General features: G+C 34.4%; 1 protein-coding gene across 5 annotated transcripts in view; it reads left to right on the forward strand.

The window, feature by feature from the left end:
• GckIII (Germinal centre kinase III) overlaps positions 1 to 27500 on the forward strand; it is a 106507-nt gene that overhangs the window by 12023 nt on the left and 66984 nt on the right. Inside the window, exons 2-3 of one of the 5 annotated variants that reach the window (XM_035876246.2) lie at positions 10792 to 10867; positions 26241 to 26488. The exons of 2 other annotated variants lie outside the window; for them this stretch is intronic. In XM_035876246.2, coding sequence (XP_035732139.1) covers positions 10792 to 10867; positions 26241 to 26488 — 324 coding nt within the window. Of the gene's footprint in view, positions 1 to 10791; positions 10868 to 11310; positions 11405 to 26240; positions 26489 to 27500 lie in introns of those variants that run through there. 2 more of the 5 variants (XM_035876247.2, XM_035876248.2) reach the window with 2 other exon arrangements.

Below are 27500 nucleotides of genomic sequence, written 5' to 3' on the forward strand. Positions count from 1 at the left end.
AAGAAAAAATAAAAGAGTGAAAGAAAAAAAAAACGATTGCAAAAAAAAGAATCATTCTTTCACCCCGTGTGCGAAAAAGTCATTCGTCATATCGTGCAGTAGCGCGAATAAAAGCACGTTAATAAAGATAAAAGTTCTCGGCTCTCTTTATCGATTCTATTAATCGTTTACTCCTTCCTAAGTGTAATTAATCGATTATATACTATAGAAAAAGATTGCTCTAAAGGAAAAGGAGGGAAAGAAACAAAGAAAAACAGAATTAAAAGGAGAAAAGGAAATATCTCACTGTCACTTTTCTTGTCGTCGCTACGTAATAGGTAAAGTCTTAAGATAAGAGATTTTATTTATTGCAGGTGGATTTAAATCGTAGAATGATCATGAACGTGTATGAATATCGATGATGATGATATATGAATATCGTTGATTTTTCTTATAGCGTTGGAAAAAAATTAATGTCGCAAGTAGTGGAATTACGTGAAAAATCGGATCTGTGACTTTGACCAGAAAAAATTTGGCCGTTTATGAGAGAAGAATTTCCTCTTCCGCATTGCCTTCTATAGCGTTCCACTTTCATGAAGATTCCTCTTATGAATGCGAACATATCGACAAGATATGCTAGTAAACAAGTTCAAGAATTTAAATATCGGGGAAAACATGGAAATTGGAAGTCTCGTTTGTCGTTTGATATACGAATACCAATATGAATAACTTTATCTCTCGTAGATGCAAGTTATATATTATATATATATATATCTCTCAATTCTTTTTTTTTTTTCATTTTATTTTTTTTTTATTTTTTTTTATTTTTTTTTAATATATTCTTTCGCTATTTTTTTTCCGTCATTTTCTTTTCGTAATAAAGTCGTTAGAAGAATCATTCGCAGAGAAAACTCGTCGTGAGAAAATATATTAGCGTTGAGTAAAGATCTCTCTCTCTCTCTCTCTCTCTCTCTCTCTCTCTCTCTCTCTCTCTCTCTCTCTCTCTCTCTCTCTCTCTCTCTCCCTCTCTCTCTCTCTCTCCTTCGAGAAATTGGAAAAGTTTGAGCGAAAACAACGGTCCTTCTTAAACGACGTTATATTTTTTCATTTGCTCTGTTCGAAGAGAGTCAGCATTTACGGTATTACAGTAGACGTTAAGAAGAACGCGTCGGTGCTACATCAGTCGTTTCGTTGCAAAGGCATGCTATTAAAGATTCTACCTATTCCTTGGCTATGGCGCTAAAGTGGACGTTTACGAACAGTGCTATCTGTTTCTAGGAGGGATTCTTTCGAGAGAGAGAGAGAGACAGAGAGAGAGAGAGAGAGAGAGAGAGAGACAGAGAGAAAGAGAGAGAGAGCAAGTACCGTTGCTTCGACTCCTACAGACGAACGTTTTTGTAGCTTTTCTTCTTACTTACGCTGTTCTTCTGTTATTTTATATTTACGATAGCTTCGTAAAACTCGAAATTATCTTAACTTTGATTTACGATATATATATATATATATATATCATATTAATTATATTATCTGTATGGGTTTTCTGATAAAAGGAAAGATAGATAAAAGAAAAGGAAAAAGAAAAGAAAATAATATAATAAGGCATACATAGAGATCTATTTATTTGTATAGTTTGATATTTCGAATAAAAATCAAACTAGGAACGAATTAATTCTAAATATATATATATATATATATATATATATATATATATATATATATAGGTAGATATTTGCGTGATATCTCAATAATACTTAATACCCAAAAGGGTCTCCGTTACCTAAGGGAAATCTTACAAGAGATACCGATGTTTACACTCGTGTCATGTCAGATATCGTATTATTCAATATATACGTTCCTATTTAATAGCAATGCGTTTTAAGTTTAAATAATATGGGAAATATTATTGCAATGTGAAATACGATGGGAAAATCGATTGTTAAATGTATGAAATAATTACAAAAACGATTAAATACGATAATAACTTTCGATAATGACTTTCGATAATAACTTTTACTCTCACGGTCTTCGAATGTAAGTAGGTATATATATATATATATATATATATATATATAAAATAATACCAACGTCTGAAAGAAAAGAGAGAGAGAAAAAAAAGAAGAAACAGAAAATTACGTCATGTCACGAAGAGATATGACGATGAGATAAATCATTTTATCGTAAAAAGTGTGAGAGAAATTGGTAAAGTACTTCTTCTTCTTCTTCTTGTTTTTTTTTCTTTCTTTCCTTTTCTTTTTTATGTCTTCTTAAGATCGAGCGAGAAACGCCGAGACGGTTTGTAGAATATACGTACAACGAAGGTCCTTGCCCCAGGACACGCGCTTAGCAGACGGTCGATGCCCAGGGTAACAACCGAAGTATTCCTATTCTCTGCTCAAGGGTATCTACCCTTTATACAGATTGCTTCAACCTTTGCCGAAGTCAAAGTAGAAATCAATTTCTATTTTCTTTCTTTCTTTCTTTTTTCTTTTTTTCTCTGTTTTTTCTTTTCTTTTTTCTTTTCTTTTTTTTTTTATTTTCGAGTTCATCTCTCTCTCTCTCTCTCTCTCTCTCTCTCTCTCTCTCTCTCTCCTTCTTTTTCACATGCTACGTTTTTTTTTTCTTTTTTTTTTTTTTTCGTCTTCCTCTGTGATCGATCACATATATTTTCAACAAAATTGACTTCTCTCGTCTTTATCATTTATTCTTCACACTTCTCCTCTCTTTAGAGGGTCAAGTTTACTTTTTTGTTTTTTTTTCTTTTCTTTTCTTTTTTTTTCTTTTCTTTCTCTCCTCGATCCATTGATATTTTTTTTTTTTTTTTTTTTTTTTTTTTTTTTTTTTTTTTATAATTCGATCGTAAAAGATGATCTCACGTATTCGAGAGTATTAAACATTGACAATTATATTTTCACTTCATTCCTTTTTAAGCTGATAAGTGATATTCTTTTATTATGGATAACTTTTATCGTGGATCAAATTAGAATTAAGCTTTATCTTTATCTCGTTGCCATTCTCGAATTGAAAAAGAAAAAAAAAAAAAGATTTCATTAATAAGAAACGTATGGATCTATTTGTTTTATGAAATTCAACTGAGATTCACGAATGGCTTTCCTCAAAAGCATTGGAAACTTCGATGGGGCTAACTTCATGTCGAAAAGAAAAAGGAAACCAATCAAAATTGTGGATGCAACTTTTTAATAGTGTTTTACGTTCGAAAAGTCCTTCCAACGATAGTGAACTCCTCTCTCTCTTTCTCTCTCTCTCTCTTTCTCTTTTTCTATCTATCTATCTATCTATCTATCTATCTATCTATCTATCTAATTATCTCCCTTTATCTCTCTCGGACGAAAAGTAGTAGCGTGATAAAACCAAGTAAGCTTAGGTGCCGTGAATCGTTTAATTAAAAAAAGAACTTCGATCAAACAATCAAGCAATCTTTGTGAGATTTAAATCAAATAAAAAAAATGATATCACGATGATATCGATATTCTTTTTTTTTTTTTACTTCTCCTTCTTCCTGTTTTTTTTTTTTTTTTTTTTTTTTATCGTTCGGAATCGATTACACGATATTATCATTTAATTATGCGGAAATTTCCTTCTTCTTCAATTTTTTTTTTTTTTCTTTATTTTTTTGAGTAAACGCAATAAAATCCAGCTTAAAAAATTGGCGAGATAAGTTTATGTATACTTCGAAAACATTAATCTCTCTTTTGCTCATTCGCACGGTATAACAGGCATATCTCGTTATTTACGATACGTTTCTTGGTTTACTACTTTTTATAGTTAGTTCATTCACTGGTACTATCTCTCGCAAGAGTGGAACGTCTTCATTCGAACGCAATTTATCTCGTTGATGTGAATCCTCGAAGCTATTGCTTCCAGCAAACTGCGTAATTCATATGATAAAATTTTAGTAGAACGAGGCGAGTGTAACGAAGAAGAGAAATTTTCTTGTTTGTAATGCACTTGTACGTAAAGAACATGACTCTTGTACGGTTTATTAAAAATATAATAGATATAGCGTTAAACCATAGAAATATTCGGAAAACTTTTCGTAAGTGGTGGTTCGTACTGAAAAAGTACATAAGCTTATAAGCTTGTAGAGTTTTACGATTTGCAAAAGAGAAAAAAAAAATAAAGAAAAGAAAAGAAAAGAAAAGAAAAAAAAAAGATTAACCTTAAAAAAGTTGTGAAAAAGTGTAATTGATTTTTAAACTTATAAACATTTGATCCATCCTTAGTAGAAAGTCATCTAATAAACTAATAGATTATGACGTACTCGAAAGTAAAGATTTTACTAATAATATTTAGGACGTCTACTTCTACTATTGAACTAAAAGAAAATGTCATAGTTATAATCACGAAAAATTTGAACTTTCTAAAGTGCGATATTAATGCAGGTACTTAAAACTTTTCTAACAAAGCGATGTTTCATATCGTGTTAAGTACAAGGACACGAACAAAACCCTAGTAGGACGATTAATTAAACTATAAAAAGCAAGGAAATATTACAGAACGTATCGTTTGAAAACTTTGCGTTATATTACACGACGAACTTTAATATAACAAATTTTGTTTTTGATAAATGATAAATTATAATAAGTCATTAAAAGTTAAATATATTGTGTGTACTTTTATGATATCAACCAGTATGTAGATATAAATGTTTAACGTATGATATAAATAAGATGAAGACGAGTTTTGATGAAACAACGAGTAAATATTTACGTAATCCCGTTAATTTCAATATTTACATCTTTAAGTTTATGTGAGTATGCGTGTGTGTGTGTGTGTGTTTACTCGCGCGCACGTATGTAAATAAATAATATATACTTTACACTTGGTATTTGAATATACATTTATAAAGTATTTCAATGGTTCTCATTAATTCGAGATTAATAATTAATTTTTTCATTAAAAAAAAAAAATATATATATATATATATATATATATATATATAAAGCACATGAGATTCTATCTATCTATCTATTTCTAGAGATTAACATTATTACTTTGTTTACCATGTTCACATCGAAATAAAGTCTGATTTTCAACATGACGAATACTACTTAACTCTGTTAGACAGACTACGCAGTCGTATGATAACTTTGGAAAGGTAAACACACGCAAAACAATTGTAAAAGGTCGCCTTGTATAATCTTATCGTTGAATTTCGTAATCGTTAATTGAAAATTTTTATAAGAATCGAGGTAAAAAAAAAAATAAAAACATATACTATTACGAAATATTACTTTTATTACGAAGAATTCTTTAGACCGGGAGAAATCAAAATTTCTATTTTATTCAATGATATAACGTGGTTGAAAATAACTTTTATTAAATGTTCGAAATGTATATAGTCGATCCACACACATACACACACACACACACACACATATATATATATATACGTATCATAATTAACTACTAAAAAACTAATGTGAATCATATGAATAGTGCGTATTATGCCTGTGAATGACAACGATAAAATGTTCGTCTTTTCTCATGTTATATGCTCTTATGAAACATATATATGACGATTGTATTTGTCAACAACTCTATATGACGTTCACTTTATTCGCTCGTGTATGAAAACAAAGAGATAGAGAGTGGAGGGAGAGAGAAGGAGGAAAGAGAGAGAGAGAGAGAAGAAAAACAATTTCAATGGTTTAACTCTGAGCAAGAAGGATATTCGAATTGGTATCGTCAAAAAGCTGCTAGCAAGCTCTGTTCCTCTCTGAGCTATTGTACACACATGTACGAATCATTTACGTCTGTTAAACGAGCAGATTGTCGAGTACGTCTCCTCTCTCTTTCTCTTTCTCTTTCTCTTTCTCTCTTCTATGAGTTACGCGCAAGAAATGTCTCTTGATGTTGAGATGAAATATCGTTTGCACCGGATGGAGAAACAGAATCAACCGTCTAGTTGGACTTGGAAGGGAAATTGTAAATCGTCCTAAATATCTACATTTTGATTAATATTCTACATTGTTAACGTAAGTTGTAATATTCCTTTGTTATACGTACATTCAATGAAATTCGATTAGCTAATATATGTTTGTTGTTGTTGTTGTTATGATAGTATAGAAATTGTATATATATATATATATATATATATATATATATATATATCTATTTATATACACATGTGTATATGATACGCACAGACATATAGACACAACAAACATCTATAGGCGCATGCGCGTGTTATTTGAAAAGGAATTTGGTTTCGAGGTGTATACTCGGATTAGTTACACGCATTATGATTCGAATGGATTTAAAGCGTATAATAGCGAAGGTATATAATTTCGTTCGGACGGCAACCGAGACGCAAAGTGAAAATTGATTATGAACGGTAGGGTGAAGTTATAAGGAAACATAGTAGATCAGTATATAATCCCGCTTAAGGGCGTCGGAGAAGCGATTAAATACTGGCAAATCAACTAGCACGAAAATCACCGGGATAATTTTGTTCGATCATACCGAGAAGAGGCCTTCGTTGGCTTTTCGAAATTTTACGAATAATACGGATCGATGTTGACGCAAAAATAAACGCGAGAAAAAGTAGAAATAATAGATCGCTTGAATGAAAAGGAAAGAAACATTAAGGAGAGATGGGGTGGAGTCGGGGCGGTGCGGTATAGAAAAAGCAAAAGAAAAACAAACGAAAAGGAAAGAAAGAAAGAAAAAGAAAATATTTTTTTTTTTAATCCAATAAGAATGACAACTTTTAATCAGTCTCATCGGAAAACGAAGAACAAATTATAGCTTTAGAGGCTTTACTGATAAACGATGCGCATCGTCGTTCGTATGGACGTCGACGATTAAAGTATTAATTGTTTACGTGCGGTCGCGATACTTTTAACGAAAGTATTATCTTTTGGTTGGAAACAGAACAATATTATATATATATCTATATATATATATATATATATATATATATATATATATATATTTCTCGACTCATTTAATTGTTCTTTTTTGCGCTTCTAATTTTTATTCTTTCATTTTTTTATTTCTTTTTTTTTCTTTCTTTTTTTTTTTTTTTTTTTTTTTTTTTGCCTTTCCTTTAAATCACCCACTCCCAGAACGAATTTAAAATATTATCCAAAGAATGTGTTTACATATACACATACATACATATATGTATGTATATATATATACACCTATCTAACTACCTGTCTATTTATATTTTAAACGTTGCAAATATATAGATAAGAATTACTTTTCAAAGTAGATACCTCGATAAATATACAAGGAACGAGTATAAGAGGAAACGGTGTTATACTCGTTGGGTAAACTTATCTTTTCTTTTCTTTTATTCTTTCGTTTGTATTTTTTTCTTTTTTTCTTTTTTTTTTTTTTTTTTTTTTTTTTTAAATATATTTTGTATTTTTTTTTATTCTTATACGGAAATACCGTTGCAGTAATATCGCAACTGGTATGGATTTTTGATCCTCAAAAGAACGACTACTACGACGACGAAAACCTGCCTCTAAGGAGTCATTCGGGCGCTTTAAACTCGTTTATAATTTTTTTTTTTTTTTTTTTTTTTTCTATGGTTCCCTCCGTCTCGCCCCCCTCTTCCTCCTCTATGCCCCCTCCCCCTCCCTCATCGATGTCGGTGTCCCAGTTCCAATCGCCGGTTGACCTTCCACTCCAACGCTAGTGTCACTCCCAAGTATCGTGAAGCATGCTTAAGCGTATGTGAAAGGGTACGTGAAGGAGTTTCCAATACGTGCCGTAGCGCTATTTTAACGGAGATCCTTGGCTTACGATACATACCGAAGAGGCAAACCAATCCGCGTGGTTCGATTATTATTCGGCAATGGTGTATGATGCACCGCGATGCATCTTTCGAATCAATTTGTATAGTAGCCCGCGACTTTTGGGTGAGAACTTTGCTAAAAGCTTTCTTGTCCGACATTTTGTTCTCTCCTTTTCTTTTTCTTCCTTCCTATTCTTTATTTACTTACTTTTCTTTTCTCTTTTTCTTTTCTTTTTTCCTTCTCTCTCTCCTTTTTTTTTTTTTTTTTTTTTCTTTTTTATATAACCCCAGCTGTTACAGGATAAAGGAAAGTTAAGTTTTCTTGAGAATTTATTCTTATTGCGGGTAACATGAACGAATCGAAGTGAATCGCTTTATCGAGCGTAAACTCGACATAAATTCCACGATGATGCGTACATATGTATGTACGTACATACGTACGTACGTATGTACGATACGTAGTTACATACCTATCTCTATGTTTGGTCTTACGCAATTTATCACGTATCCTTTCTTCTTGCGTCGCTTTTTTTTTTTTCTTTTTCTTTTTCTTTTTCTTTCGTAAAATCGTTCGTTCGCGCCCATTCCTTCCATTTCTCTCTCTCTCTCTCTCTCTCTCTCTCTCTCTCTCTCTCTCTCAAAGAAAAAAAAAAAAGAAGGGACTGTCTCGACTTCGAGGCGACCGCGACGGAATGCTTCCGCACAGCTTGCTTGCAGAAACTTGGCACGAGCTTTTCTATAGACGGAGAAGATTCGCTCCTCCGCGAAATTAGCGACGAAGTATCCAACTATTTCTTTTCTTTTTTCTTTTTTTCCCTTTTTTTTCTTCCTCTCTGTCACTCTCTTTCTCTCTCTTTCTCTCTCTCTTTCTTTTCTTTTCTTTCTCCTTTTTTTTTTTTTTTTTAATTTCTATCGCCCAAGAAAACTTCACGCGTAACGAACGAGACATACTGACCGAACGAAGAATGTTCAATTTCTCTGGCCAAGTTAACTTTGATACGTCGGAGCATACGTAGGATAAAGTAAACGTACGGCATGTAGGTGAACGAGAAAACAAATAATGGCCTTGGCCGTTTGTAATGGATCTTTAACCGAAAGTAGTAAACTCTCCAACTCGTATTCTAAATGCGAAGTCATTCATTGTCTTTGCCTTTTCCATCAGATCGCGCCCATCTCTCCTTTTAATTAATTTAATAACGTTAAACGTCATTCTGTCGTTTCTTTTACGATACGACGAACCTAAATAACAAGTTAATATATATATATATATATATATATATATATTATATTATAAAAATATGTATGTGTGTGTGTGTGTGTATAACAGACAACGATTTACCAACGATACCATTTTCTTATTGTTAGCGATTTATTGACTTTTTATACTTCAATTGAATAGAAAATGATGATAGTGGATTACTTATCGATCGATCGTAGGCGTTGCCGAGATGTGTTTTCTTAGAATCTATTCGATTCAAAGAACAATAACTCGATAAAATATACATAGTAGAGAACTTATTCTTTACCGATAAGATGCGGAAGTGAAAATGTTTTATCTTCATGTATACCTAAAGATTTTTAATAGCCATTTTATTTCTTTCTCTCTTTCTCTTTCTTTTTCTCTTTTTCTCCCTATGTATATACCTATATACGTACGTACGTACGCACGCGTATCTAAACGCCATAATTTCGTGCTATTATGTGAGTCATCCGTAAGAGAAAGAAATTATTGTATTAAATAACTACCATCTAACACGTATAGCACGGCACATAAAGACTTCTCGCATCCGCGTTGCTCTCCTATTCGATCCACTTTTCTAATCCATTTCAAGTGCACGAAACTCTAGTCGCGGCTTATTTGTCTCGAGTTTTTCTTATATGGAATACTATCTGTCATACGTGTGTGTGTGTGTGTGTGTGTGTGTGTGTGTGTGTGGGCGTACGATTATGTGTATAGGAGAATATGAATTATCACGATCGTAGGTTTGTTCGTTCTACCCAAAGGATCGTCTCGAAAATGAGTAATCGATTGGTGGAGCGATGTTTCCCGCGGGAGAGTATAATAATTTGTGCCAGGATCGATATTCCACCATACTATAGATTACGTTTTTATTTTTCGTCCTTATTTCGTCGTCGCTTTTATTATTTAAAAATCTAACAATTATAGATTTTAGCCAATATATTTTATAAGGATATATTATTATAAAATTAAATTGTATTATATTATATATAAATTAAGAAGAATGTAATATATATTGATATATATTACATTCTAGGATAAGAATGTAATAGAAATTTTCGAAGATGTTAATTTTCAATTTTATCGTCATGTTATTCTAGAAGTACATACTTTACTGTATGTGTATATATATATATATATGGTAGGATAAGATCCAACTGTCCGAAACTAATCTTGGATTGTAAAAGACAGAACGCTAGGATTTTAGTAAATTACAGGATCTCGGCAAGCCACCAAATCGTAGTACATACACGCACACGTATACACATACACATACACACAATGATTTTTCGTTCTTTCGATTTATCAATATTTTCTTTCTAGGTACTGCGTAAGTTCGTAACTACATACATACACATATACCAATACTACTTCTCTCTCTCTCTCTTTCTCTTTCTCTCTCTGTCTCTCTCTCACACATACGCTGTTTCTCCTTTTTTCTTTCTTTCTTTCTCTCGCTCGCTCTCTCGCGTTGTTTCATTTACTTTCACAGAGACGGAAGCTATCTTAAGATTTGCTCTATTTATATAAGAAGAAAGTGCTTTTCGAAGTAAAGAGGAGTGCGATTTATTTGCGATATCTCGAGTACTTCGAGAGAAATTGGGTTGCGATATTATGAATGGATTTTTATTTTATTTTTCTTTTTTTTATTTCCCCCCTCCTCCCCCCGCCAATAAGTACGAAGGATGAAATTATTTGCAATTATTTACTTTTGATTTACTTACGCGAATTCAATTATATTTTTCAACGTCATAATTGTAATTAATTTTAATGATTTTTTTCCCCATTTGTTTTGTCTTTTCAGGTAAGATATCAATTCAGGTGTCTGATTTTGTTCGTGGATAATAAAAAACGAACTACGACAAGCGTTCGTACGTTGGGTGAGTCATTTATTTTTAATGAATCAAGAATCAAGATGATAATTTTAGAAATGGTCTAACTCGTTCCGTATGAACGAGTTTTTAAAGACTTCCCAATCACAATTTCGTTTCATATCTAGAACGGATATGAGATTTTAATTATATCTTTATGAAATATAGAGATTTTCTATGATAGTTACAATCAGCAAAAGTTTTTGTTTTGTTTTGTTTTTGTATTCCTTTTTTCTTTTTTTTTTCTCCTTTTTTTTTTTTTCGCATTATCATCTTCTTTTCCTCGCTTATAGAAGGAGATGTTGGCAGAAAATCAGAAATACTCGGATCAGAGATAGTCGAGACACGTATCACGTCCCGTGTAACTTTTCCACTGATTGCGAGAGAAAAGGGTGCGAATTGTTCGATACGTACCATTTACATCAAGAGCGTCAAGGAATAAATCGTTTTATAAAAAGGAGAGAAGGATGGATGGACGAGATAGAGAGGAGATCCGACAAACAAACAGAAACGTCCGTTTGACTAAACGATTTGAAAATCGCTTTGGTAGACAGCTTTTTTTTTTTTTTTTCTTTTTTTTTTTCGTTCTCGGCAAGATATTTTATCAATCAGTGTCCTACTTTTTTCGTCTAACGAAGAAAAAAAAAAAGAAAAAAAGAGAGAGAAAAATAAAAACAAAGAAGAAGAAAAAAACATGACGTTAACGTTTTGAACCAATCGAAACACGATTGTATTTGTGCGCTTGCTCGGTAACAACGATCGTCGTGTGACGATACGTTGAAAAAGGTTTTTTCTTTTCTTTTCTTTTCTTTTTTTTTTTCTTTTTTTTTTTTTTGGCGAACGAAATATGACAGAAATAGAAATGGGATGATGGTGGGGCGGGAAGAAGGGTTGCGGGCGGGCGGGAGGGACGATTTGAGGGGAACGAGTTGAGATTTCTTTTTGACGCGATCGATCTTCTGCTTGTTCGTCGATACTGCCGTTGAACTTCCTTTCATCCTACGGACACACCACAGTAACGAAAGAGCTCATGCCACACACGAGAACCGGTTCCTACTTGTACTCGACTCACGAACCAAACCCGGTCTCTCTCTCTCTCTCTCTCTCTCTCTCTCTCTCTTTCTCTCGATCGTTAAGTGTATTCTCTTCTCCACCGTCTCTTTAAGATTCATCCACCTAACGTCCAATTTTTATCATCAAATACGCATATCTTCGATCCAATGTCTCCGTTTACGGTTTTTACGTCATTATGAAAAATCTATACCATGAAAAAGAGAGAGAGAGAAAGAGAGAGAGAGAGAGAGAGAGACTCGGGTTCGATGTTCCACCACTTTGATAAAAACAGCTTTTTCTATATCCTTTAAGATGATTTTTTGAAATATAATTTTTCAATGATATCTTATAAATTAATCCATATTGATAATCGATATAATACAAGTCATTTCCATTGAAATAGATCGGTATATCGAAATATCGTGAAAATTCAATGGGATCCCTCTTTCGTATGGGTCTACTAATTACCATAAATCCATCAGTGGGTAGGATCCGTTGACTATAAATGCGTCGGGACGTAGAAAGCGGAGAACCGACCGACTACTACCACTTTTAGTAGGATCGATAAACCAAAATGGATTATTTGATTTGATCGAAATAAGATGTAATAATAAATCGTTTAACTACAAAGTTCTTTTTAGTATAGAAAATACATGCGTGTGTGTGTGTGGGGGGGGGGTATGAAGAAGAATAGAAGAGAACAGGACGAAGGCCGACGAACTCTCTTATCTTGCCCGCTTGCTAAACATTCTTTAGCATTATACAGATTATAATTCATCCCTTTCTCTCTTTCTCCTTTCCTTTCTCTCCCTCTCTCTTTCTCTTTCTCTCTCTCTCTCTCTCTCTCTCTCTCTCTCTCTCTCTCTCTGTCTCTTTCTCTTCTTTTCTTTCCCTCCCTAGCGATGATACAACGATGCTGATATGTAGGGAGGAACGAACAAGCGCCATTTTCTATTTCTCTCTTTCATATACTTACATTCCACCATCAACACCATTGGCAAAATATATCCCATAGCTGTAGCAACAGCAGCAATAGAGTAACAGTAGTAGCAGAGTAGCAACAGGAACAGAGTAACAGTAACAGTAGCAAGTAGTAGCAGCAGCAGCAGTAGCAGCAGCAGAAACAGGCAGAGAGTCGGTCTTGCGAAGTTTTCTACCCTTCCAAATAAGGGTATAGGAGCTTTTTGCCGGGCGAAGTAATTCCACCGGCAGACACCCCCTCCAGTTCGACGGCCGCGTGGCGGTAGACACGCTCCGATGGTGGGGATGCCGAGCTTTCGAGGGGGATGCAGACAAGGCGGGAGGAGGAAGAGGTGGTGGAATAGTAGGAGGGAGGAGGGTGGGGGTGAAACAGCTCGGTCGCTTGGTTGGCTGACTGGCTGGCTGGCTGGCTGGCTGGCTGGCTGGCTGGCTGGCTGGCTGGCTGGCTGGCTGGCTAGCATTGCTCTTCTCTTCTCTCTTCTCTTCTCTGGTCTGCTCTGTTCTACTCTGCTGTACTGTGCCGTGCTGTGCCGTGGTGCCGTGCCGTGCCGTGCTATGTTGTAAGGGGTTGCGTCGTGGCGCCGCCGTTGTCGTTCCCTTGCGGATTCTCTCCTCGAAAGGGAGCTTTCAGTCGACGCGCGACCGCCCTCAACTACACGTAGAGAATTGTCGTTCGATCGTTCAGATTAATATATCGTACCGGTGGTAGCACTTTTGCGTACTGACGGGGGTACGGGGATATCCTCGTTAACAATCTCCCTCGTTCTCTATATTTCTCTCTCTTTTTCTCTCTCTTTCTCTTTCTCTCTTTCTCCTTTTTATCATAAATCCCCCTTCGGTCACCGGGCACATTCCCCTTTCTCGTTTACGGGAACTCTGGTACGTTTACGGTGTGCGGAAATAGGACTCGCGATCTAAGGTATCTCGTTAATTATTTATAACGTTAGTTAGTTTTTATTTGCTCTTTCTCTTCTTGATTTTTTTTTCCTTTTTTATTCCTCTTTCTTTATCTTTTGCTTTTTGCTTTTTGCTCTCTCTCTCTCTCTCTCTCTCTCTCTCTCTCTCTCTCTCTCTCTCTCTCTCTCTCTCTCTCTCTCTTTTGTCTACCTTCCTTCCTTCCTTCCTTTCTTTCTTTCTTTCTTTTATTTCGCTTATACAATACGAAATGGATGGAAAAGTTTTTTTAACTTAAAATAGATTACTACGTCATAAACTTTGTAATAGTAGTATCCTTTGCGTGGGATCGATTATTGGTGGAGAAAGGATCAATGATTATTCGTTGTCCAATTTGTAATAGGTAAGATCAAACGTAGATCAATTTGGTCGATTGATTGGTATTGATTCTTCTCAATTCATAAGAGAGTAATAAAAAGAAAAAAAAAGAAAAAGAAAAGATGAAGAAGGTAAAGAAAAAGAAATGTCACAATATTGTAGAAAGAAATCACGCCAGAATCATGGGGGACTCGTGGCGTCACGCGAAAGTCAACGACGTGGCCTTGATAGTATAAATCCTTGAGTCATTCTTTACGACTGATATTAACAGCGTTTACGTACGTAGGTACGTACATACGTATGTACATACATACATACATGCATATATATATATATATATACGTATCTACGTACGTTGCTAGTAGGCAATTGATCGTTGTTACTTGCATACAACTTTGCGAGTGGATAAATAGCTTGACTCATCGTAACCTCGCGAAGAATGAACTCTCGCCTTCTCTTTTACGAGCCTTTTACGAAGTTCGTCTTCCGAGAATCGATTTATATATGTATGAGTGTTCCTCCTTCTCCTCCTTCACCTTCTCCTCCTTCACCTTCTCCTCCTTCACCTTCTCCTCTTTTTTCACCTCTTCCTCCATCTCCTTCTTCTTCTATTTCTTCTTCGTGGTCGAACCGTTTTCCGTGACCAACGAGAAACTAAATTACGGATCGATAAACTCAACGACGACGACGACGTCGACGACGTAAAATTTTCCTTCTACGTTGCACGTACACATTTGCTCTTATACTATTCATAGAAATTCACGTATCGTTATAACGTTAATTTGCATGTTCTTTAAACGTTTGTACAAAGTTATATTCTACGTAGTTACTTACTTTTTAAGAATATACTCACGCATTACTAATTATACTAATTTCAGATTAGTTTATGATAATACCTTTGCGTGATCATAATCGTTGTTTAGATAAAAATTAATTTTTTTTTATTTTGTCACATGGTAATATCGATCGAATGAAAAAGTCTTTGACTTTCATTGAGAGAGACAGAGAGAGACAGAGAGAGAGAGAGAGAGATAGAAAGAGAAACGAGTTCCAAATGTCTCCTGTTCTTTTTCTCTCTCTCTCTCTCTCTCTCTCACACACACACACACACATACATATACACACTTCTCTTTCTCTTTCTCGTCTTCGTCCTCCTGGAATTTGGTACAACCGGTCGGACGACCCACTGATCGACAGAAAAATAAGATTTCAATCGACGACCGGCCGCGTTTCTTCAATTTTAAGTTTCGCATTTTAAAACGCGCCGATGACGAGACGAGTATTTTCATCGGTGATCGATAACTCATATAAAACTAAGAAGTAAAGACAATTTTATTCGTCGAGGAGTTAATCGAATGGTAGAAATATATATATATATATATATATAATATATATATATACATATATCCTACTACCCTATCTCATTCTCGTGCCGATCGTTATTGTCTTTCAAGTTCATAGACGCATACGCATGAAGAAACTTCTTTTTCATTTCTTTTCTTATTCTTATTCTTTTCCTTTTTATTCCTCTGTCTATCGCCGTCGTCGTTTCCATTCCGTCCGACGTAAATTTTGTTCTGAGATTTCGTACTAGTGCGAGAAAATAAGACAAATTGAATTTCCAGAGGTTTCCTCTATCGCGCTCGTCCCACGGTATCGCTTGAAAATATTTACGAGAATCGATACCGAACCGTGTCCGTATAAACCACCTTACAACGATACTTTCTTTTGTCTATTCTCGTTTTATTATTTTTTGTTCTTTCTTTTTTCTCTCTCTCTCTCTCTTTTTGTTTTTTTTGTTTTTTTTTTATTTTGTTTCTGCGGCTAGGAAAACGTCGTTCCAACGTATGAGATTTACGGCGTATAGTTATAGGAAGGGGAAAAATGAAGAAGGAACTTTGATGATACACGACTGAACGTTATGGAACTATATATGGGTCGGAATCTCTATGGGGCGTTAGTTTTTTTTCTTCTTTTTTCTTTTTTCTTCCTTCTCTTTCTTTCTTTATCATTCTCTCTATTTATCTCTTTTTTTCTCTTTTTTTACTTTCCCAGTTCTCCAGCTTCGTTTTCAACGATATGTAAAAAAGATCTGCGTCACATTGAGAACGGGAACGAATGCCAAATTCGAAAAGCAAATGTTAAAAGATACGAATCGCGAAAGGACGTCACCCATGCTCTCTCTGTCTCTCTATATCACTATCTCTATCTCTATCTCATTCATCTTAACTATTATTTTTATGACGCCACTTTACCTATCTCCCTTTCTTTATGTCTTCTTTTCGACTTTTCCCCTATCGTACTCGAACTCGTTCATCTCGACTTTATGGAACGTAACGCGAAAGGTATATGACCTGAAGCATCTCATAGAATTATTTTTCCTTCAAAAATTCGTTTATAACTCTTTCGCGAAATTCTCGTAAAATTTTAGAATTAGAAAAAAGATTTGTCAATACGTCTCTCTTTTTCCCTCATTCCTCTACTCTCTCTTTCTCTCTCTCTCTCTCTCTCTCACTCTTTTGCTCGCTCCTCTTCTTCTCTTTCGCTCGATTGGAATAAAATAAGAAGGAAAGAGGAAGATGTGTCTTTTAATATTGTATATTTTTGTGTCAATCAATAAAATCGAATTAATAAGGCAAATGATATTTCTTAAGTCAAAACAGATAGATTATCAATAATCAATTATTATTATTATTATTATTATTATTATTATTATTATTATTATTATTATTATTATTATTATTATTATTTTGATGTACTGTCTCGTATTTCATATGATTAAGTATAATTAATGATTAAGTATACGATATCTTTCAAGATATTCGATAATACCATCAACAGTCGAAGGTGTCACTGGGATGAATAATTTACCTTTAAGGCATCTGTCTTTAACGAGTGAAACGGAACGAGCGAACGTGCGGATAAGTCGCTTTTTATGGAAAGCTTGCTGCGAAACGAGTTTTCTGTAAAAATGCCCTCGTACGAGCTCGCGTCTCTCTTTCTCTCTTTCTCTCTCTCTCTCTCTCTCTTTATATATATATATATATATATTTTTTTTTTTCCTTCGAATTTTTGCATGATCGAAATCGTGACATGACCCGTTGTGATTTAAATATTGAAAAACATTCATTCCGTTATGCGTCTTTATGGTGATGATGGTGTTGATGATGGCAATGGCGATGGCGTTGACGTGATGAAGCGGCGGGGGTCGCGGTGTAAAACTCTAGTGCATAGCGAATACGATTCCTTGCACTGATTTTCCAAGTTATTTGAATTTCTAAACGCATGTCTCTCGTGCTTTCAAAGAGGCAATCCGATACTCTCGTAGCGCGTGCGTGCCAGTTGTCTATTCGATCTTATTCCATTTTCTTTCCTTTTCTTCCTATGTGTATATATATATATATATATATTTTTTTTTTTTTATTTTTTGCTTTCTTTCCTTTCCTTTCATTTCCGTTCCCTTCCGTTCTCTTCTCCTTTACGAACAGCTTAAACTTTCTTTCTCATTAAAGACACGCGAACCCTCAACGAGTAGTAACCACCTACCTACCTATCTACCTAGCTACCTACCTATCTATCTACCTGTGTAAATACATAACGGACAATGACGTGGTCGTTGAAGGTTCTTTCTTTCTTCCTTTTTTTTTCTCTCTCTCTCTCTCTCTGTCTTTCTCTCTATTTTTTTTCATACTCTTTTCGATTTATCGATAAATAATAGGTGATAATTCGTAGAGAAACGAGACCGTCGAGATTTGTTCGATTCGTGAAAAAAATCCAGAACGAGTCGAAAAGCTCGACAATTTTTAAACGTCGAACGAATCGACGAGTCAACGCCGATAGCTGGAAACGAATCTATTTCCGTATATATATATATATATATATATATACACACACACACATATATATTGGATTTCATAGATACATACTTATCGAACAGTAAGAGAAATTCGTCTAGGAGTTAGTAAAGAAATCTTCCCATTACTGATATTCGTGTATTAGTGCTACTACCTCTGGCACGCTACTACTGGTATTGGTGCTGGTGCTGATTCTATTGCTGGTGCTGGTGATGTTGGTTGACGCGTACCGGTTAGTTATTTCCGCTTTTAGATTACCTACCTACCTACCTACCTACCTACCTACCTACCTACCTACCTATCTATCAGCCATTTTCCGTTTATTCCGTTAAATCGTCGTATTACCTACGAATACTATTAACTGCTTCGGAAAATGGGCGAATTGAAATCTACGAAAGTAATAGATTATTTGTTACTATTATCGACGAAATAATGTGATTACAGAAAATATATTTCTAATGGAAATTTTAATAGAAAGAGATATGAAAAAAAGGAAAAAAAGAAACGGGGGGGAGGGGAGAAAAAATAAGAAATTTCATTACCAACCAGACGTTTTATTAAATTATAAAAATATCGCCCCTTTTTATTTCTATTCACGCGAGATAGAACATATTACGTGTATATTATTAAAATGAAAATTAGAAGGGATGTATCGTGAGAATTGTGAGCCCTTTCTCTATATTAAAAATTTTCTCTAGTGATCGTCATTACGATAATCTGCAACTAAGTAAAGTAAAGTAAAGTAAAGTAAAGTAAAGTAAAATAAGCAATTAAGTAAGCAAATAAAGTAAAGTAAAGTAAAGTAAAGTAAAGTAAAGTAAAGAAAATAGGAACGATAGAAGGAAAAAACAGGAATTAAAAAGGACACAAAAAAAGAATTATTACGAGAGTAACAACAACGTGGAAAAAAAAGAGAAGAAGAAGAAGAACGGGGGGGAAAAAAATAGACGGGATTCATTAGCGTGTTCGCGCGCTAGCGCTCGACCGTAGAAGGGATCGAGAAGTAGAGCGAATACAATTCCTTCGAGCCAATGACGCGTCCCGCGAGCAAAAGGTTGCTTCTATATCGACGATGTCGATTCGACAGAGAAACGTTGTCATAAATGAATGCGAAAAGTCGTTTTAACGATCGCTTCTCAGCGAGTGACTCTGTCTAGTATATGTCCGTCATTGTCGTTGTTGGTTTCCGAGGCCTCTCGACGCATTGTGTTGACTCGTTGATGTCGCGTCAACGAGTTCTTTCTCTATTCCCTATCTCTTTCTCTCTCTCTCTCTCTCTCTCTTCATATGTATATATATATCTGTCTCTGTTTGTCTCTCTTTCTCTCTCTCTTTCTTTCTCTTTCTTTCCATCGACACAGTCGATACGATTCACAAACTGGCCCATAGAAATCGAACTTTCCGTTCGTATATACTCACATATGTATGAGAGAGAGAGAGAGAGAGAGAGAGAGAGAGAGAGAGAGAGAGAGAGAGAGAGATTCATTTAAAGCTCGTCGTGGCACCGGATTTAAGTATCGCTCCAATAAACGCGAAACGATGCTCTCTTTTACCACCCTATCTCCATACAGTATCTCCATCCGCTTCTTCTTCTCCTCTCGATCCCTTTCCCCCCTTTCCTATTCTAATCCCCTCCTTATCCCCTGCCCCTCCCCCTGTCCCCTTGCCGACCGACGACGACCACCACGACCCCGACCTCTCTCTCTCTCTCTCTCTCTCTCTCTCTCTCCTTCCATTTACCTTTTACCAAGATTCAGAATTCTTCGCACAAACTCGCTAAGTCATAGATTTCTCATAGAAAAGGAAAAAGGAGAAAAAGGAAGGAGGAAGAGGACAAGGAGGAATAAGAAGAAGAAGAAGTTAAAATTCGGTTCTGGCTACGTTCCATAAATCGTGATTTATTCTTCGCTCGGGTAAAAGAGTTACGTTAAGGGCATACAAGTGTGTCGACGATTTTTCCACCGGATTTTTATCTTCCGAATCTAGAACTTTATCCTTTTGAACGTACAATATCGTATTATAGTAACCATTCTATCGTAACAGTTGCTCGATTTTACAGACTCTTGTACGTTCATCTTTATTTGTTTGTTTGTTCATTCCTTCGTTCGTTTGTTCATTCCTTCGTTCGTTTGTTCATTCCTTCGTTCGTTCGTTCGTTCGTTCGTTCGTTCGTTCGTTCGTTCGTTCATGCATTTTTTTTCTTTTTTTTTTTTTTTTTTTTTTTTTACTTTACATATGGCACGTTTAAAATTTCCCCTTCTGAAATTTAAATGCGTTATACATTAATGCATATGTATATATATATATATATAGATGTATGGATATATAGTTACTTACGTATATATATTTGAGATCTATTTAGAATCGTTTAACGTCATCGAACGAGGAGTAAGCGGATTAACTTCCGTGCGAACACGTGCCTACCAGGGTATCTATGTTCGTGATATGGACTATTTAGTATCGATCGAGAACGGTCCTATTCCACTTGAATATTCGTGTAAGCGGCTTCTCCTCGCCTTCGCATTAATATCTCTCTTATATTAGGATTAAATCAAATGGTATGATACGTATAATTTTGTATGACTATATATATATATATATATATATATATATATATGTGTGTGTGAAAAAAAATTGGTAGCATATCGATGGGAGAAAAAAAGATAAAAAAACAGATATTTAAAAAAAAAATCTAAACGCACGCACATACACACACACACACACACACACATGTATATATATATATGTCCATATCACATGTAAAATTATTCTGATCGTTTATATCAAAATATTTCTCTTCGAAGTTACACATATATACATTTATTACATACGTGTCATGTATGGATGCTTCGGCAGGTGGCATACCTAATTAGATCCGTTTCTTGCACGATCCTCATTTCTCATAATCGAATGAACACGTACTCGATTATTGCTTATTAGCATAAAAACCACATCGATATATTTCCGATAATGAGAAAGACAATGTATTATAATTAATTAACTTTGATCTTTTTTTTTCCTCCTTCTTATTTTTTCTTTTCTTTTTTTTTTTCTCTTCATTTAGAAAATAATATGTCATGCGTGATTCATAACTAGCCATATATATATATATATATAATATCTTGTGGTTATGTTGATCGCGAAATTCACGTTAAATTAATGTTGATTATGCACCTGTTCGTGCACGTAATGGTCGAGCGAACGTGGACGCTGTCAAATCACAACCACTACCTGTCACGTGTGCGCCGTCGCTGAACACACGCGCGTACCTTCTACATTCGTGATAAGGATGCTTATGTACGTGTTTTAACGTCCATACATACATACATATATATATATATATATATATATATATATATATATATATACATACATTGGATCTTCGTAGTGTTCCCGATCAATAACTTCGCTACGCGAGAGAGAATAACGAAGCTTTAATCGCTCGCGTCTTCACTCGTCTCGATTGTACACGAATACTCTATAATATTAGTCGTTATTCGAAAATTTAACACCCTACGATCTATCCTAGTTACAAATTCGATCATTCCAATTTGTCGCATGAAATTTATGATTTTTTTGACATTTGAATTTTCCACACGAGCCGATATATATACATATATATATATATTTTTTTTTTTTTTAATTTTCTTTTTTTTTTATATCTCTAATGAGATTCTTCCTCCTATCGTCCTTCCTATTCTCAATCCCATCCCATCCCTATGTCTAGAAAAATAAATAAGCTTACATATTTTATTTCTACGAAATTTCAAAACTTTATGATGTCCTCGCGGATAATATCTATCGATTCTATCGAACGAATATTTTTTGTATTAATCGATGAGTAATACGATCTATCGTTTTGATAATAATCGATCTTTTAATTGTGACTTTTCGTCGTAAGACGTATAGAAGCGATGGGTGGGTGGGGGCGTTGAAGGACATATAGTGACAACACGTATGTAATTAACGGAACGGAAACTAATAATAATAATAATAATAATAATAATAATAATAATAATAATAATAATAATAATAATAATAATCTCTTTTGTTTCTTCTGTATCGAGTAAGTAAATAAGTAACCAAGCAAGCAAGTAAGTAAGTAAGTAAATAAGTACGCTAGCTGGTCCCAGCTAGCGAGAACTCGCATTAACGAGACAAGAGTCGCGTCTCGTTGAACATAGAGCAAAGTTATGTAAATGGACACGTAACACTGGATGCATGTTCCGAGAGCAGGTGGAATATGACCCCCTGTTGTGCGTCAGGAGAATATGCTGCTTACTGTCGACGAACGAACGAACGAACGAACGAACGAATGAACGAACGAACGAACGAATGAACAAACGAACGAACGAACGAACGAAGCAACCAACGAAAGTAGAGTTAACTCTTTGTTTGCCATCTCTTTTTCTTTATCTTTATCTTTCTTTATCCTTATCCTCATTCTCCCCAACTTCTTTCTTTCTTTCTTTCTTTCTTTCTTTCTTTCTTTCTTTCTTTCTTTCTTTTCTTTTTTCTTTCTGTCTTTCTCTTTTTGTTTTTTTGTCTCCATCTTTCTTTGTCCTCGACTTCCCCTCTCTCCTTCATTCTTTCCTTTTTTGTCCATTCTACTGCTGTTCGTTCACTCTTCGTTTTCTCTGATTCGTCGTCGCGAATTGCAACTGCAAAACGAGACGTTAGAGATGAAGCAAGAAGAGCGAAGTGTGTGCTCGTTGATGCTTGCCCAGGATCGGTTTCAAGGTGATGCTGTACAAGGACGAATGGAAAAGGACACGGATGCGTGAACATGATCGCTATAGCTCTCGATGAAGTCTCGAGGACATACGTACATACATACATACATACATACATACATACATACATACATACATACATACATACGTACATACATACATACATACATACATACATACATACATACATACATACATACATACATACATACATACATACATACATACATATATACATACATACATACATACATACATACATACATACATACATACATACATACAACATACATAATATATATATATATATATATATATATCATTCTCTCTTTTTCTCTCTTTCGCATTTACTTTTCGTTCCAGGTGAATTTCGATAATCGATGCGCTTCCTAAATGCATTTTACATATGCACTTACATATTGTAAGAGTTTAAGTGAATTTTTATGAGTTCCGTTTATTTGAAAAAGGGGATCGTTCGTTCATTCTTTCGTTCGTTCGTCCGTTCTTTTATTTCTTCCTACGGAAACACGACTGATGGTGTTGTACAAAGAGAGTAATGGGTAACTAAAAAGGAAAAAGGGAATAGGGGTAAGCTGGTTTAGTGAATATGCAGTTCTTAGAATAATGTTAGAAAAGGGTAAAGGCAAATAAAAAGTGAGAGATATATTCGACGTACACATACATATATATATATATATATATATGTATAATAATCGCGTTCGTATATAATAATAATAATACATGGTTGCGTTTGTCCTTTGTTCGTATAACTAGGAGAAACCCTGCATTTCGAGCTTATTTCTCATTCAAAGAAAACTTGTACGATTTGTTTTACGAACTAGATGATCCTTTTTACGAATCCTATGGAGTCTCTTCTTCCTTTCTCTCTCTCTCTCTCTCTCTCTCTCTCTCTCTCTCTCTCTCTCTCTCTCTCTCTTTCTCTCTGTCTCTTTCTTTTCTTTCACATAACGTTCTCTATTTCTGTCCTTTCTTCGTCTTTTAATTATTTATTTATATATATATATATTTTTTTTTTTGTATCTCTTTCCTCTCAATGAAATTCTCGTCGAGAATTCAATGACACGTTTGTAAAAGACTATCTATCGAATATTTATTTTTTCTTTTTTTTTTTTTTTTTACTTTTACATTACAACACCGTATAATTTCACGGAACGTAATACATGTATTACGTATATATACACGTTAATACTATATAAAAGAAATGAAAATATTGTTAGAGGTGACAAAGTCTTTTTGCGTACTCTCAATATATATATATATATATATAAACAGATTATACACGTCCTAACGTATGTAAGATATCTAGTAAGTAATGTTTACTGTTGCTAATTGAAAGAGTCATTTGGAGTACGTATGTATGTGTGTATCGATGTCTGGTGGTGGCATGGTCGACCTAGCTCGACCAAAGCATTCATCTTATAGCATCGTACACCGATCGAGCAGGTGGAGTCAGTCCTGTGTGTTCGAAGCTCGAGCTAAGGTGGTTAGCCCGGAGGTAATAATTGCGGTTGGAATACACCGTCGTATAATCAAATTGGGTCATGTCTGATCCTACTCGTTACGAAGGCAGGCGATCGTTCGGACGAGCGATTATCGCGGTTTGCTGTTACTAAACGTCTATCTCGAAGACACCTTCGTCCGATCATGTAATAATAATCTTCTTGTTAAAGTAAATTATTATTGTTATTTAGAATCAATTGGCGTTTTTCGTTTTCTTTTCAATTATTTCTTTTCTTTCTCCCTTTTTCTTTTTTTTTTTTATTTATTTTTTTTTTCTTTTTTTGTTTTTTCTTTTTTTTTTTTGTTTTTGGTTTCTGTCATCTCGAACTAGATATATATATATATATATATATATATATATATATATACTCCAAATTACTGGGATATTAAAACTCTTGAGGAATTATTTGATTTTATATCATTGCGACGTTTTTATCGATCGAGTGAATACTACACGTATAATAACAATACGTCAGTATGATTTATTCGATAGAAATTGTGTTTTATATATATATATATATATATATATATATATATATATATAAAATTGGAGAACAATATATATATATAAGAAGTTCTTTGTGATATTTGTTCCATAAGACATTTTCTATACTTCGGTCGTCGCTCTGTAACACGCAATCGGTATCGCGTGCATAGAAGTGGGCTAATGCTGTGTCTATAGCAGTTGAAATCTAATGTCGTTTCGAGCAAGACAGAAAGAGAGAAATGAGAGAAGGTCGATGATACCGTAGGTACATTCTCTAGGAACTGAAAAGCATATATATATATATATATATATATATATATATATATTCGCAATACATATACATTTACATAAGTACATGCATATAGATAATATGTATATGTGCACGTGTTACCATCTTCTTTCTGTGTTTTCAACCACGAGTGTATACGTAAATGTACGTATATATGTAGATAAGAAAAAAAGAGAGAGAGAGAGAGAGAGAGAGAGAGAGAGAGAGAGAGAGTAGGGATGAAAGTGGGAAAGAGACGACAACAATGAGGTGCCGCGGCTCGTAGCATGTGGACTATTTATAACAAATCAATACGAGCCGAGCGTTCGGTGCGTTCTTCACGTGTTCAGCATCGCACCTGCAAACGGTTCATATATAACGGGCGTCCGTTTGGTATCAAAATTAAAAAGAGTCACGCGAATTGCAGTCTGCCATTGACTGCCGGCGGTACTTCCTCTTTTTCTTTCTCTCTCTCTTTCTTTCTCTCTCTCTCTCTCTCTCTCTCTCTTTCTCTCTCTCTTTCTATATTTCGCTCGTTTACTAATTTTCTCTCGTTCATTTTGCACAAGGTGATGAATGTTCGTAACGTATGTTACAACGGTATTGCCACGGCAACGGATAGTTGATTACTATTTACGATAGGATAGTAGATGCCATCCGGTCTTCTATAGCTTACAATATACCAGGATATAAACAGCTCCTCTTGAATAGCGATAATTTCCATCTCGTTTAAGTATTACTTAAAATGAACGTTCTATAGTACGTACGTACGTACGTATGTACGCACATATGTACGTGCATATGTATATGCATACATACATATATACCTGATCTTAACGAGGGACCTCATTTTGTTATTACGTACATATGCATTTGATTTTGAAGAAGAGTAACGATCGAGATTGGTTAGAGAAAGATCGACCGTTTCTCCACTCGAGAATCTAATTCTTCAACGTCTCCTTGAGATTTAAACAGTAGAAGAAACTATTTCCATCCATTTTTCGATGTATCCTGCAAAACTAATAATAATAATAATAATAATAATAATATGTTTGCGATATAACGACCGGTTGGTTTTGCCAACATAAGAATTTTAGATCGGTTGATCTAAATTGGGTGAGGTCTAGCCCATTATGTGGAAAATTGTGAATTAATTGTGTCGCTGGTTAAACGGGGAACAAACCCAAAGGAAAATTTATTCCATCTATCACAGCTTCTCGTGTCTTCCTTCTGGAAATCGTCAAAATGTTTGCCGCTATGGTGTTGCATAAGCACAACAAGCAAAACAATGGAAACAACTCGAATAATCATCATCATCAGCAGCAGCAGCAGCATCATCATCAACATCATAATAATCATCATCCTAGAAACAACAACACGTCTGGTAGCAGTAACAATTTGAACAACAATCATATCAACAATAACGTCAGCAACGTCAACCAAGCGTTCGGTGCAAGAACGGTAAGTTTTAATAGTGTTGTTTATTTATATAGAATTTATATTTTACTATATCGATATATATATATATATTTTATATATATATATATATATATATATATATATATATGTATATATATATATATTATTAAAGATTGAATGGTTCCTTTGTTTAAAGCCGCCGTTTTAACGTGCGATTCGTGCGAGCGCGCACCTGTTGCTTCCTTTCCGGATCAAAATGCGTCCTATTAATTCGATGCTGTCCGTTCCCGCGTTCACCATTTCGATTAAATAAAATCGTGCATATCGAACAAACGAACGATTTAACCAGAGTATTGTACTTATTTATTTATTTATTTTTTTCTTCCTTGGAGGTTTTTTTGTTTTGTTTTTTTTTTTTTTTTTTTCTTGTTTTTTACGTGTTCGTCAAACAAAAATAAAACGATCGATGATGAACGTTATATCTAAAAAGATCATTTAAAATGTTGTTTGGTATTTCAATCGTCAACTCATCGAATTTAAACATTTTGCTAATTGTTCAATCTATCGTGTCATTATATTTATAGAATTAAATCCTTATCGATTATAATATTTATATATATATATATGATCAGCAAGTAAAAGAGTATATAAGTTAAAAATTATTACCATTAGGTTATCAGAGAGAAAAACATTTACAATAATTACATTTTATATCTGCAATACGTGATATATAGAATTTTAAATTTTCTACGTGAAAGTTGATAAAATATGTGTCTCGTCGTACATCATTGAATTGAATTTAAGAAATGTGCCTATACGTCATAATGAAAGTATAACAATAATATTTTATATTAGAACAGATAAAACTAAAATATTACCTTACTTTATACAAGGATCATTATCCTGAAGATTAAAACTAAAATATTAGCTGGCTTATGTTCTGTTTTAAATCAAAAAATTGTTTTTAATCAAAAATTCAACATACAAGTATTAGATACTTTTTTATCCTTTCGTCAAAGATATATAACACACACACACACATACATATGTATAT

This window comes from Vespa mandarinia, chromosome 1, assembly GCF_050613455.1.
Source record: "Vespa mandarinia isolate Hongniang chromosome 1, ASM5061345v1, whole genome shotgun sequence".
Taxonomy (NCBI): Eukaryota; Metazoa; Arthropoda; class Insecta; order Hymenoptera; family Vespidae; genus Vespa; species Vespa mandarinia.